The 15,489-nt window shown below is 48.3% G+C and overlaps 1 protein-coding gene across 5 annotated transcripts in view; it reads right to left on the reverse strand.

Moving 5' to 3' along the window:
* The window catches only part of PLEKHM3 (pleckstrin homology domain containing M3), a 278,205-nt gene that overhangs the window by 52,262 nt on the left and 210,454 nt on the right, over window positions 1-15,489 (reverse strand). For 4 of the 5 annotated variants that reach the window (XM_062190562.1, XM_062190525.1, XM_062190542.1 and 1 more), the window contains exon 8: window positions 5,883-6,021. In XM_062190562.1, the coding sequence (XP_062046546.1) occupies window positions 5,883-6,021 (139 nt within the window). Of the gene's footprint in view, window positions 1-61; window positions 6,022-15,489 lie in introns of those variants that run through there. The other variant, XM_062190553.1, reaches the window with a different exon arrangement.

Below are 15,489 nucleotides of genomic sequence, written 5' to 3' on the forward strand. Positions count from 1 at the left end.
TCGTGGATTTTCACCACTTCTTCAAAAACAAGAAGGAAGAGAAGAGGAGGTACTTTCTGCGTTGTTTATTGAGAGATCACTGTGTACATCAGGAACGGGTGCACTTCAGTTATGTGACGGACAACCATAAAAACTAGCGGTCTTGTCAACAACACCTCAGTTTGACATCATTACAGTTACTATATTTTGGAAAATGATGCAAACAAAAATATGGATGTTATGCTGAAACAAAAGGCAATGATATCCAGAAAGTAGAAAGAACGTATGTGTAAGTTAGCACATTAGCTATTACAAATAGGAGTGATCTAATAGCCCAAACCCAACATTTTGGTCAATCCTGTACTGAATGAGCAAAAATACGGAAAGGTGCACGAGAAGAAGTTGTACAGACATCTCCTGCATGGCCATGGTCACTACCCTCCATTGCCCATGGTGAACGTCCAATCTGACACTTCAAGGGGCTGCCCACACCACATTGAGAGACATTTGTCAATGTCACAGTTTATCTAAGAGGCTTCCCACTTCCCATGTGGAAACACATGGCAAAAGAAAATCTTTTTTATAGTAAATGAAAAAGAAAATCCTTGTGTGTAAATTTGGAGCCTGAAAGTGGCCAAGTTCACCGATTTTACACATTCTGTTCTGGATCGTGGGTTTTATTTCTCTACCCATTGGCCTTTATTGTCTATACCATTGGCCTGATGTTCCCCTGAGTTTGGTTAATGAGAGTCAGAAAGCAAACAAAAAGAGTGCAGAAAAAAGCAGCATAAAACAAAGCCAAAACCTTCTGTGATTGAGTCGCCAGTGTTTTTACTTCTCTACTACCCATGTGGTTGCACTCCTCTCCTTGTGCAGTTAAGGCACCGGTTCAAGGGAGGTGAGAGGTCTGATGTGCCTCATAGAATACACAGACTCTGAGCACGTCTGGATGAAGAGTGGCCAGCAGGAAGGAAGCAAAGGGCTGAGCACTGAGCTGGAGAAGCTGCAGGCTTCTAGAAGCACGAGGCGGTACTATAAGGCACTCCTACAGGGCGGGGAACACACGGGAAGGCTGGCATGGAGAAGGAGCCACAGGACCGCCGTGTCTACCAGCTGGCTTATTAGCCACGAGGTTTGAATCGGGGCTGGCGCTCGGAACTCGGAACACAGGGCAAGGAAGATGGAGGTATGGGGCATGCGCTGGGGGGCGGGGTGAGGGTGGGATGAAGGGAGAGGGTGGCTGGCAGCTATCCCACCAGTAGGAGGGGACCTCACTGAAGAGGCACCCGAGTCTCCTACCCTGGCAACGACTGACTTCACTCAGGAGCTCCCTAACCAGATGAGGAGGTTTGCAACTGGCTTCTCTTCCCACCAGGAACCAAAGAAAACCTGCTGTTGTCTCATTTGCATTTAGTAAGGCCTTCCCTCCCTCACATCCGAGGCTGCCTCACAAGGAAAGTGTTCCACGTCAGGATCATCTGGAAGCTGTTTTAAATGAGACCCCTGACAACTGCGGGTATGCCCGGGAGGGCACACAGCACGTGTCTTTCAACTAGAGGTGAACAACGACCCGGGTTTCACATCAGCTGTGCATCTACTAAAACACAGGAGTCAGTGGTTTTGAGTCCAATGAAATTAGAATTGTGTGCCAGTAAGACGCCTGCTGGGTGCTAGACTTTGCTGGCAAAACACTGTCCCACGTGATCAAAATCAGCATCTGCCTGTTTCGATGAACCGAGCAGGGCTCAGTCACTCCTTGCTGGAGTCCGTTGAGAGCAGTGAGCTCTTTTCCACTCAGGCTCAGAAGCGAGGTGCAAGGTGCTGGCGCGAAGCTCCTGGTGCCCGGTACTAATGAGTGCAGTCCGAAGAAGAGGAGAATACGGCTTATGACTCATATTCTTGCAGTTTTACCCCAAGTTCCCTACCTTTTTGCTCCATTCCAGAGTAAGGAGAAAAATGGGTTAGAAAACTCAAGAAACAAAAAAGGGAGAAAACTGCACACATCTCTGTTTACCGTGAGAAGCAAAAGTAAATAAATAAATAAAAATAACCGCTGCATTGAAGACAGGCAGTGTGCGAAGCAAAAGCTGAAGTTGATCCAGTAACAGATCAGTGGAGGGGTCACTAATTCTGCACAAATGTATGAGCAACCCCATCAGCTCTACCCTAAGGGAGGGGAAGGCAGTGTCTTTTTTGAACAGCGTCCCTTTGCAGGAAGTGGTGAGTGCACGAAGCATGTCAGTTCCACCTGATAAATGATTAATTTATGGAGGGCCTTTTTTGGCCAGTGAGTAGGGAGGAAGGCCTCAGGTTTGGAAGTGAGGCCTCTTTGAGGTGTCGATGAGCATGTAGATGTAGCACTCAGAAACAGGGGCCCCCACATCCCAGGCCATGCTGCGGCTCAGCCAGGCTGCACAGGGCAGCCCAAGTGATACGACCAGCCCAGTTCTCACTGTGGCCGGAAGTCAGGACATAGTCCCGGTGCACACGTCTGAAGGACGGCGCCATGTTGGCAACCACACATCCTACGCACTGGCTGTTCTGCCTCTGCGGTGGAGCCCTGGCCTTGAGGGACTGAAACGTGACCACCCTCTCAGCTCGTCTGGCTCCTGCCATGCCAGCCAGCACTCCGGCCATGAAAATGACCACGACACAGTCCCCTGGAAAAGACAAGGACGCGAAGGTGGCCAGCAAGAGAGAACATGGTTTTTGTATAAAGAGGCTTTCAACTCCGGGTCCAGGCAGCCCTGGGGGGGGGGGGGGGACGGGAAGCACGGCTCTCATTCCAGTTGCCGTCTTTTTAAGTGCTCTGTGGCCTTCCTGCAGCCGTGTGCAGTGAGGTCTATTTTAGGAACTGGCTTCTTTATTGCGGGGTTAGATGCCAACATTTCACCAGGGTTGGACGGTCTCACACATGAGTTTCTGGCTCTGGGAGGAGGGATTTCCTCCGGTGACACACCAGGGAACGGGCCTGTCAGTGAAAAGCAGCTCCCCCGGAGCCGGCGGCCAGCTCCAGGAGATTAATTGGCCATTTTCTCGGATGCTTTTACGTGTGAGATATTTAATATGGGATGAAAAACGGAACACGAGGAAAAGCAGGTATTAGCCTGGTCTTAAGGAGGTGGTAATCCACAGCTCTGCTTTTGTTTCGACAGTTTCTAAGCAGGGGAACAATTACCTAACAGTGCACCAAGTAATTTGTTAGGCTTGCAAACAGTAAGGGCGTTCATGTGCTCCAAGGCTTTCTGGGCGGAAAACAGCAATTCTGAGCTTTCATGGCAGGCCCAGCTCCTCGGCTGGCACTGCTCTGTCCTCTGATTTGGGTGGTGGTGGCAAGGAATGTCAACGCAGGCCTGCGGCCGGCACCGACCAGGCCATCAGGGTTGTCCACAGAGGAGAGAAAACAGAAGCAATTGGGACCTGGTTCCCATTCTGGGTAGCTGATGGTGATCTATTTTTTTCCCCTTTTGAAAATAAGTAGAAAGTGCTGTGGGAGGCAAATTCTCCCTTGGAGTTGGGGGGGGGGGGGCGCGTTGCCCTGATTGAACAGGGCCCTCTCCCTGGGCACTGGCGGAAACAGAGGCGTTTTAGATCAGGGGCCCGGGATCTCACCCTGGCCTCTCGGCAGCTCCAGCCCCGGATGTCTGCGAGCTGGGCCAGGAGCCTCTGTACACAGAGCAAACACGTCACAGGGGGAGGACGGCCATGCACTTCAGGTCTCCAAGTGCATGTGCTGGGAATGGCCTTGCTGACAGTTGGAATCACAGATACATTAATTACAGCGAAGGCAAAAGTAAGCTACAGTGACAGGGAGCTGGGGGCGGAGGGAGAAGGCACTTCGCCATGGGAGCACATCTGTTTTATAATAAGCAGGTCTATAATTCTCTAGTGAAAGATCATGTTCTGCTATCTTCTCCGAGGCTGGAAAATATAAATACTGTATTTCACCAAGGGGAGGAGGAGAGGAGATGACCAAATTTGTTTGCCTGTTTGCCAAGTGTTTGAGATTTTCCATCCTTTTCCTTTTGTGTACAACTTTCTCTCTAACAAGAGGCAGGGGAAAGTCAACCTGTTTTTTCTAAGAGTAAAAGGCACCATGAGGCAGCTCATGAAAACTCTTCACAGGTTTTCATGCCTTGGTTATGACTACTGTAGACTCAGAAAAGAAATGTGCGTGTGGTGCTCGGCTACGAGGCTGAGCTGTGTGTTCTGGAGCCAAAAGAACTGGTGTGGGCTGCGAGGCAAAACGCTAACGTCTGATTGCACACACGTCAGGCTGAAATGTCGCCTCCTGGAGTATCGCGGGTTGGGAGCTGGAGGGAGCAGGAGGTGGGGAAAGGAGCAGTGGGGCTGAACGTTCATGCACTTAGTGAGCCAGCAATTTCCCCGGCTCCTGACAGCGGTGGGACCACTGACCCATGAAGGCATCTTCCCGTAAAGTCCACGGGGAATCGCTGCGTTACCAGCACATTTTCCTATCTTGGAAGGAGTGAAGGCAGAAGGGAAGGGAGCCGTCAGGTGTCCAGTGCGGACCGACCTGCCATTTCGGTCACCGTGGCTGCTCCGCTGGCTCTGAAAAGGGCACTGCAGTGGGAGAGATGCTACCCTACCAAGTAGCAAAGCAACTCATTAGATTCCTTATTCCAGTTATGTTATATTAGAGCTTTTAGTTGTAAGGTGGAAAATAGATATGCATGTATTTACTTAAATAAGATTAGGTTTAATTCATTAATTGTGACTGTAAGCTTGGTATTTCCTTTATAATAAAGCTGGTTATTTTAAGTTTCAGGTGACTCTGATTTTTTAACCAACTAAAACGATGTGAAGCAAGAGTGGCTACATTGACAAATGTCTCAATGGAAGTGCAGTGACGAACAGTGAGAAATAAAGCATTAGTAGCAGGCGGGTGGGAGTTGCCGGCACAGGACCTGCGAGAAGGAACTGAAGAGTCTCGGAATATATGCACCACATACCCTGTCTGCCAGTCACACACCGCTGGCTGTGACAACAATCCTAGGACATGGTAAATACCACCCCGATGCCCTTGGGAAACTCTTCTTGAGAAAGCCATGATTACAGCCCGCCAGTCACATCCTGGGGCAAGGGCCGCGATTCGTACCAGCAAATGGGCCAGCAACAGGTGGTCACTACTTGCAGAGGTCTCTTCTCTCTGAGGCAGAGCTTTCTGAGATTCACTTCAGATCAGAGCAGAATCGGCTCTCCTGCGGATGCTTCGTGCAGGCCGAGAGCTGGCACACTTGCCTTCTAGTCATGCTGCCCTGCCCAGGTGATGCCTACCTCTCTGGGAAAAGCTGAGGCAGGAGAGAGCCAAGGGACACTGGGCCCTGCAAAGGGCCCAGGGCACTTTGTGTTTTGAAGATTTTCCTATGAAACACATGATGATGGGTGCTTGCCCCAGTCACCTCAGCCTCTGTGAGAGCTAAAAATAAATAACACAAAAATAACCTGCAGCACTGCTGTTCTGCAGGCAATGCTTCCACCTGTGTCTTGTGTCATCACGTGGACTCGGCCAACTGAGAAAAAGTCTGGACTAGGAAGCCTTGTGTGGAAACCACATTTTGCTTGGGGGCGAGCAGCTGAAATTCATGGCTAAATGTAATTCACAGACTGGTAGTTTTTTGAGTCCCAGAGGTTCTGGGGACCTTCAGACAATGATTTATACAGAACATACGCACAGGACGTACAGGTATGTGTATAGATAAATAAATAAATATATATCTAGCTATACCTAGCTGAGGATGAGACAGGCTGCTCTTCCAAAGGGGGCTAACTGGCTAGTTAGGAAGCCACTTGGGGCTGGTGGGTGGCTGCTGGGTGAATCCTGGCTGGGGGGCCGGCCTGAATCAGGTGTTCTGATAGGAGAGCTCAAACATGGCACACACCTCCTCCAGGCACTCGTCCATGTTCAGCCGCCGCCAGAAAGACTTCTGCTTCTTCTGCAGCTCTCGGCGGACACACCTCGGGCAGGGGACAGACTTCTCTTTGCATTCGGAATGGAAAACGGCTCCACAGCTTTCACACCTGCAAAAAGCAACCACGGATGGGGTGAGTGAGACTGGATGAACAGGACACAGATGCGTGCAGTACCGTGGCCTGTGGGGCAGCGGGGACACCATCTATTATTCTACCGTCTGGACGTTCCTGCGCTTGGGAAGAGAAATGACTCACAGAAATGGGCTGTTTCCTTTTCCAAAATGCTCAAGGTTAAATTTTCCTTGAAAAACATGTTTTTTTTTTTTTTTCCCCCTGATTAGAAGTAGACTGAGGAGAGAATTATGGCTTGTGACGGAGGGGAGCTGGCAGTCAACTAGTGGCTTTGTGATGACAGTGACAAGGGGCAGAGCACCAGAAGCCCCGCGCTGGTTTCCTCTCTACTAGGAGAGAAGTGTGGGTGGCAACCCTAGGGTGAAGTGAGGTGCAGGGAGGGCCACGTGCCTTGCCAGCCAACAACGCTCGCATGCCGGTGACCAGACCAGCGTGACGTGCTGAAAATGTGGCTTTCTACTCCTTAAGGACACATTTTCATTTTCTGAGTATTTCATTTCACTTTCTGAGGTCTTTACTCTTGTGAGTTTTTTTTAAACATCAGGAAAGCCCTCCCACCTCTGCAACACGAGTGTGAGAAGTCAGGCACGGAGAGTGGTGCAGAAAACGTTCCTCCTCTTCCCCAACCGCAGGCCAGATCGTATGATTTACAGAGGAGACATTCCCGGCGGATGACTCGCCTGTGGCTCGGCCGAGTGGAGCCCTGCTCAGGAGGCTGAAGAGCTTGTTTTCACTGCCCAGGTTTTGAGAATGAATAACTGACAGGCCCAACTCTCGCTCTCCAGTGAAAGCCCTGCTCATGTGGGCTGAGTCCTCATCCTTCCACGCTTCAGTGATGCCAAGTGACTCTGGCTCATCCCAGCAGCCAAGGGATGGCGCCTGCACACTCCTGTCCAGCCAGCAGCCTCTGGGGAGGCTCCAGCACTGGACTGGGTTCCAAGAGGGCTGCAAGGGCGGCCCTGAGGACCTGGCCTGACGCTGGTTTAGCCCTGCTACCACTCAAGAGTCACAGAGGCTGGCCAAAGGAGGATCTTCCTCTCCACCCTCGGCCGGTGGGGTGCGGGCAGTGACTTGGAAGGATGACCCTGGGGAAGGGCTGTCTGGTCCAGTTGATAGGCCAGCACCCAGGGGCTTTGCTGCACCCAGCAGCCCCTACCCCACGCAGCTTCCTGGGCTCAGTGCAATGTGCCACGGTCAGGAGAGCAGGCAGGGTGCTGGAGCTCGCTTCCTGGCTGGCTGGCTGTTAGACTCAATTGTGCCCCCTTAGAAGTCATGTGTTGAAGGCCTGCCTCCATCGGGACTGTGTTTGGAAGTGCGGTGTTTTAGAGGTAAGTAAGGCTAAATGAAGTCACAGGGTGACTCCCTCAACGCCTAGGATTGGTGTCCTTCAAGAAGCTCCTCTCTAGGCCTCTGAGGAAGGGTCGCGTGAGAACAGAAAGAAACCTGCTGCCTTCCAGGCAAGAAGATACCTCACCAGCCACCGAGCGTGCTGGCACCTCGACCTGAGGTCTTCCGCCTCCAGACCTGGCAGGGACACGCTGGTGTTGTTCCAGCCTCCTGGTCTGTGGCATTTGGTGTGGCAGCCCTAGTAAGACAAGGCTGTCGAGCAAGTGCCTGGCTCTGAGCTTCAGTTTCCTGATCCAAGCAGGGATTGCCTAAGCAAGCACCTCACAGGGAGCTGCAAAGCTCAAACGGCCTCATGGATGCAGCGTCTAGGCAAGGTGGGCACGGGCTAAGTGCCTCTCGATTCAGCTGGGTCTGCTCCTTCCGCTGTACCGCCCAGGCTGCCCTGTGGCCTGACCTCACCTGTGTCACTATGGAGACCCAAGGACATCTCAGTCAACCCTTTCCTGGCACTTGAGAAACTGGGACTATAGGAGGGCCACTGATGGTCTCCGGGGGATGCAGGGAGTTGAAGACAGAGCTGTGGCTGTAACACAGGACTCCTGGCAGCTCAGCCAAGCCTCCTCGTGTGTGCCATGCTGCTCGGCTGAAACCTGGTCATGGGAGTGAGCCCAGTGTGTTGGTGCATGGAAGCACAGGGCTTCCAATCAGAATATCCTTGTCAAGTCACAGGTTTCTTTTTTATCATCATCATCATCGTCATTATTATTATTATTTATTTTTTTGAAAGGCAGAGTGACAGAGGGAGAAACAGAGATAGTTTTCATCCCCTGGTTTCCTCTCAAAATGGCCACAATGGCCACAGCTGGACTGTTCCAAAGCCAGGAGCTAGGAGCTTCTTCTAGGCTCTAATATGGGTGCAGGGGCCCAAGTACTTAGACCATCTTGTACTGCTTTCCCAGGTGCATTAGTGGGGAGATGGATCGGAAGTGGAGCAGCTGGACTTGAACTGATGCCCATATGGGATGCCAGCACTGCAGACAGTGGTTTAACCCGCTATGCCACAGTGCCAGCCTCCTCACAGGTTTTTTGTAGCTCAGGGATCTTGGACTACTACTTTCTTGGTGCTTTGGCTTCCTGTGTGCCACAAGCTGCTCACACTGATGCCTTTCCCAGTCGCTGGGTTGCTGTGAGGAAAAACTGAGCAAACATAAATGGAAGGACCATGTAAATGGCAGTGTGTCATCACCTCCCTGGATGGCACTGTCCTGGACATGGCAAGGTCAGTTCTGGCCTCTCCCTAGCCCCCACCCTCCTTCTAGCAGGAATGAAGGTCAGACCCGGGCCTCCCAATGCTTCTCCTTCCTAGTGGCAGTGGCTTTGTCCCACCTGGGTCACACCTCTGCAACCTCCTATCACTAAAGTGACACTAATGACAGCTTTATCAAATAAATTTCCTCCTTTTTGCCCCTTTGCCCTGCTGGGTTAGTCAGTGGTTTATACACCCAGGGATGTTGCCCCAGGGCAGTGATTGATAAGGAGAAAACTGGGTTCCTTCAGTGCCACTCCCTTATCTCTGCTGATACCAGGCTCCCAGTGAGTGAAGAGATTGAGCCTTATCGGATATTTCTGGTGCAACAAACACCCATAGAGCAATGCAGGGCTCAGTGCACCTGCTCCTTCTAGCCAAAGGTCAGTAACTGAAAAAGAAAAAAAAAGTATGAGATAAAAAAAATTAATGATTTAAATATAGAACCAAGTCCTTTTTTCTAATAATTTGTAACCCAGCAGGCATCTTTTAAACTGTTGTATGGATGGATGGATTGATCAATGACCTTCCCCGATTCAGATAAATCTATAGTTAACCCCTCCCCTTACCCTCCACTTTCTCTTTAAAGGACAAGAACAAAGGCAGGAAAAGGAAGGAAACAGAGAAACTGTTCATGGAACCTTGTAATAAAATTGTAACATAAAATTCATGGAACTTTGTAATAAAAATTTAACATGCAAGGAGCACAGTATTTGCATTAAAATGCAATATTTAGATGTATTCTTCTTAAAGGATAGGACTTTGCTAAAAGAAATTTTTCAGTTAAAGATTAAAAAATTTTTAGTAACATACAATACTTCTCTATCTTTATGGGGCACAGAAGAACATTCCAACACATATACATATAGTAAACAAATCAAAGCAGATAGCTAGCCTTTCTGTTTCCTTGTGTTTGGTGTCTAGCAGCCCTGCTCATGAAGTTCTACAGCATATAACACTGTATTGTGAACTACAGTTGCTGCACTGTGCTGTGGAACACCAGAACTTGTTACCCCTATCTGACTGTGTTGTGATACTTATTACCCAACTTCCTTCCACCCCTACCCCTGACACTTCCCAGTCCTTAGAGTTACTATCCTAAGGTCAGATTGACTTTTTTTTTTTTTTTTAAGATTTATTTATTTGAAAGACAGAGTTACAGAGAGGCAAGGCAGAGAGAGAGAGAGAGAGAAGTCTTCCATCCACTGGTTCACTCCCCACATGGCTGCACCGGTCAGAGCTGAGCCGATCCGAAGCCAGGAGCCAGGAGCTTCTTCTAGGTCTCCCATGTGGGTACAGGGGCCCAAGCACTTCGGCATTCTCTACTGCTTTTCCCTCGCCATAGCAGAGAGCTGGATCGAAAGTGAAGCAGCCAGGACTTAAACTGGCACCCATATGGGATGCCGGGCATTGCAGGCGGGGGCTTAGCCCACTATGGTACAGCGCCGGCCCCTTGACTATTTTTTTAAACTTCAAATGAGAGAACACACATTATTTCTGTGTTTGGCTTGTCACTTAACATGATGATCTCCATCCAGCTCCATCCACTGTGTATATATATACATATATATACACACACACACACACACATATATATAATATATATCTCACATTTTTGCCATTCACCCACAAATGGACACCTGGGTTGATTCTCTGTATTTATTTATTTGAAAGGCAAAGTTAGAGACAGAGAGATATTCCATCTGTTGGTTCACTCCCCAAATGACCAAACCAGGCTTGGCTAGGCCTAAGCCAGGAGCCAGAAGCGTCTTCCAGATCTCCCATGTGGTTGGCAGGGGCCCAGGGACTTAGGCCATACCCTTCTACTTTCCCAGCACAATTAGTAGGGAGCTGGATGAGAAGTGGAACAGCTGGGACTTGAACCCGTGCCCATGTGGGATATCGGTGCTGCAGGTCACGGATTAAACCACACTGCCACAGCGCCAACCTCAATTCCCTATCTTGGTTATTGTGAATAGTGCTGCAGTGAACATGGGTGTGCAGGTACCTCTTTCATATGCTCATTTCATTTCCTTTGTACGTACGTCTAGAAGTAACAGGTTGGGTCCTACAGATCTACTTTGAGTTTTTTGAAGAACCTCCACACTGTTCTCCAGAATGGCTATACTAATCTGCATTCCCACCAGTAGCGTATAAGGATTCCCCTTTCCCACACACAGGCCAGCATTTGTTAGTTTTTGTCTTTTTGATAACTGCCATTCTAATGGAAGTGAGACGATATCTCACTGTGGTTGTGATTGTATTTCCTTGGTGGCTGGCGATATTGAACATTGTTCATGTTTTTGCTGGCCATGTGCATTTCTTTTTCTGAGAAATGTCTGTTCAGATCCCTTGACAATGTCTTACCTGGACTGTCTGTTGTTGTTGCTGATAAGTTTTCCACTTTAAGAAGATTCACTGGCTCCCAAGTATTTACTGACTTTCCTGACTCTGTCTGAAGTAAAATTTAACACACATAACTTTGCAGAAATATATCTTTCATATCAGGCAAATCTACCAATGTAATCATCACTGCTGAAAATTGCAACAGGTAATGAAAGAGCTTTTAAAGATCCCTTTGGTGTTCCTGCATGATACATCAAAAGAAAGCCAGTGTCTTCATTTCGCAGTCAGCCAGTCCCAGCAATAAGCACTTCCACTGGTTTCTGGTTGTTGCTGTACACCACAGAAAACAAGGACCATACCTTCTGGCTTTCCAGGAGCACAGGGAATGTGAACGTAGGGAGAAATATCTGCTTATTGACCAAAGTCATCCAAGGGATTTTTCCAATGTTTTCTTGAAAACATCCATGGCTTCCCTTAATCTAGGCATCTCAGCCTCAGTACTATTAACATTTTACCATGGAGAGTTCTTTGATGTGAGGGGCTGTCCTGTGCACTGCGGGATGTTCAGCAGCATCTTTTACCTCGCTCCTCTGGATGCCTGAAGCAAACTCCTCCCCTGTGTCCCCTTCCATCCATGAGTTGTCACAATTGTCACTGTCCCCAGACACAGCCAAAAGCCCCTGAGGGACCAGATCAGCCCTGCTGCGAACCACTGACCTAGCCTACATGGAAAGGCATCACAGGGGGAGTGCCCAGGGTACCTGAACAGTTGCATTTGCAAGTATCAACTGCTGCTACTTATACTCTCATCAACCAGTAATGTCCAGCACAGTGTACTTACTCAAGTAACTTTCAAAAATATATATTTTAACACATCGTTAGGTTAAAACAGCTGAAACTCACTGGAATTAGCAATCCAGTAATTTTTTTTTAAAGATTTTATTTATTTATTTATTTATTTGACAGGTAGAGATAGTGAGAGACAGTGAGAGAGAGGTACAGACAGTGAGAGAGAGAGACAGAGAGAAAGGTCTTCCTTTTCCATTGGTTCACTCCCCAAATAGCTGCCATGGCCAGAACTATGCCGATCCGAAGCCAGAAGCCAGGTGCCTTCTCCTGGTCTCCCATGCGGGTGCAGGCACCCAAGCACTCGGGCCATCCTCCACTGCCCTCCCGGGCCAGAGCAGAGAGCTGGACTGGAAGAGGAGCAGCCGGGACTAGAACCCAGTGCCCATATGGGATGCTGGTGCTGCAGGCGGAGGATTAACCCAGTGAGCCATGGAGCCAGCCCCCTATCCAGTGATTTCTAGAGATAATTTCTAAAATGTGAATATTATTTTAGAATCAATACCTATAATAGAATTCTGTGCATTGCTCAGTAATGCTCTTAATAATTTTAACAATCTGTAAACTCTGATTTTTCAGTTCTACCCAGAAGCCATCTTGGTGGTTGACTTTCAATTCAACTTTTTATAAATAAATAAATTACTATGATTACTACTGTTACTGAGGGGCAGAGAGCAAGAGCACGACAGAGATCTCTCATCTGATAGCTCCCTCCCTAAATGCATATAACAGCCAGGAATGGGCCAAGAGGAACATGGGAAACAGGAACTCAATCTGGACCTCCCATTTGTGTGGCAGGGATCCAAGTACTTGAGCCATCACTGTTGCCTCCCAGGGAGCTGGAGCCGGGAATCAAACTCAGGCATTTCATTGTGGGATGCATTATGCCAAATGTGCCTCCCCACTTCTCAGTTGTGTTTATCTGCTCTTTGGCCAACATTCCCTGAGCTGTTCATCTGTAGTGTTTTCTGCTTTTTCATGCCCTATCCAGGGCATTTGACAAATCAAAGACAAAACTTTTTGCATTTGCTTCAAAAAATAGATGGCTTTTATGCAACTGTGAAATTTCGATTCAGCAACTTCTGCAATGAAAAGGAGATGAGTGAAACATCCGGGAGATGTCTTACTGCAGAAGGAGAGCTTGACTGGCATGAGGAACCTAGGCCCAGGTTGGTCTTGGCATCACAGAGGTCTTGGGTACGTTACTTTCTCTCTAAACCTCACTCTCCACAGAAGTAAAAGAGAAGGTTGGGTTAGGTGTGACTAGCTTTCCTCCTCACCTGCAGTTCTGTGTGTGGCTGAGGGGACGGAGCTACTCCGGGCTGTGCCCTCCTCTTCAAGCGTCCTTGCTCCCAGGTCTCTGGGACTGAGCTTGCGTGTTTTGCTTCCTCCTTGGAAAGTCTCAGGGTGACAAGTCAGGACTGAAGGAGATGAGCCTTAATGTATACATGCCTGCTTTTAATTTTATTTATTTGCACTGGTTAATCAAGCTATGAAACAGCTTATATGAAGTCGTGTATATGAATAGCTGGGATTATCAGGAACTCGGCCAAAAAGAGCTGACTCTGCTACTACCTCATAAAATTTCAGTTAAACATTAAGGATTCCTTTTTAAGCCTTCTCCCAGGCCTCATCAGCACCCCCCTCCCCAGGAACAAAACAGAATTGTTAAATGCTGTGGGGTGTTTTGGGGGCGGGGAAGGGCTAGTAAGAGGCAGCAGCCATTGAGCACCCTATATGGAAACAGTTTGGTGTTTTAACCATTGGACAGCTGCACTGGAGTGAACCGGCTGTGTTTCCGCACTGGATGTGCCACAGGGTGTGGGCCTGGGAAGGAAAGACAGGAGTTCTGCTTCCACGGACCGGGCAATGCTTTTAGTGTGTCTACTTGGGCAAACGGGGCCTGTTTGGGGATGGAGTATGGGAACATCTCCACCTTTCTGGGGCAACACAAATCTCACTTTGCGGCTTAGTAAATGTACCCTGAAATGAGACAATACATTTTATGGACAGTCTTCGACCTAAATATTAGCTTACTGACCCACGGCAAGTGAGGGACAAGTTCCTAACCCAGAAATCCAACAGCCCATTGCCAAGAGATTGGACAGACATGATGTTCTCATTACAGGTATGGAAACCAAGAAAACAAACCTGCTGCAGGCTAGCAGAACTAAATGTGTGCAGGGGGAAAGGTTGGCTTCTCAAATATTATGGCAGAGAAGCAAGAATTCCTGGCTGCAGACAGTTTCCTGTTCTGGAATGCTGATGATGTGAGACCAATTAGAGACAGGCTCGATGGCTTTGTCTGCACCCTTCCAGATTCTAACTGCACACAGGGAGGTCACAGGAAGCTGCTAGAGGCCCCTGCCCCAAGCTGAGGTCACTGAAATGCTTCTGCTCTGTTCATGTTGAGTTCTCCTCCTGCCGTGTTTTTATTTTTGGCTCAGGCAATGGCCTCAGATATTTCACTTGGATTGAAATTCAGGCTTTAGTTTTGGCTGGATCTCTGACAAGCAAAAGGACAGGCCTGTTGGGAGGGCAGGGCTGGCTGATTTCCACTTTGCAGAGCCCGCAAGGAGTAGGGTGGGGTGCAGAAATAAGGGCACGTTATCAGGCATGCGAGTGCGGTTTTGTGAATGGCTACTATGTGAGGCGCCCCGAACGGCCACTAGCTATTACTGGTTTTTCCAAGAAACCAAGATGATTACTTAAATCTTTTAGCTAAGGGAGGTAGTTATTGGGGCCTGGTTATTTTAATGTTTTAGGATGGTGTTTTCTTCTGTTTTGTGTAAGTAAACAAACATAAGCAAACAATCTGTAATTTTGCTTACCCAGGAAATGAGCCAGTGCCATGCACAGTGTGTGCCTGCACCTGTGTATATGCGCTGTGCAGACACTTCCAGAGGAATGCTGTTCAGATCATGTTATAAACAGTCTAAGGTAAAATGAATAAAATGTAAGCAAATAGTTATGATCCAACAGATCTATGCTTTTGGGAGGAGTAGGAAGGTTAAAATTAAGAAAGGTTAATATACAATTTCAGGAGGAAACTGATGATGGCTGAGTGCTGACAGCTGGGGAGCCAGTGTTCAGGTTTCACAGCCACTGTCTGGAGCACCACCTCCAGTCAAGGCTTGCTCCAGTTAACCAAAAATCTGAACTCTCCAAATGCCTTCAACTTTGCTCAGCAGTGCGGACTCCCGGAGAAGCAGGCAGGATGGGAAGGACGGCAGGAAAGGATCCAGAAATGTTGGATTACATACTGCTGATCCTTGCAGAACGAAAAACGGACTAGGTTTGGGCATTTGGCAATTCTTCATTGTGACTTTCCCTTTTTTGGTTGAAGGTATGGAGGTAGAATGGCTAAAAATGTATCCAAATGGTTTGATTTGAATTGTCTGAGACTGCAAAAATCCGCTCCTCTGTTTAAATGTCTGGCCAATTTAGGGGTGTGTGTAGTTTGTAGAGCTATTCTGATAGTTTTGAATGGTAAATACAGATACAGTAAGATCAAAATTAGACATTTAAATTAGGCAATATTTGTATGGCCCTTTGTGCCTTTTTTTTACATAAATTAGTTTTAAAAATATTCACACCAG

Source organism: Lepus europaeus, chromosome 1 (assembly GCF_033115175.1).
Source record: "Lepus europaeus isolate LE1 chromosome 1, mLepTim1.pri, whole genome shotgun sequence".
NCBI lineage: Eukaryota > Metazoa > Chordata > Mammalia > Lagomorpha > Leporidae > Lepus > Lepus europaeus.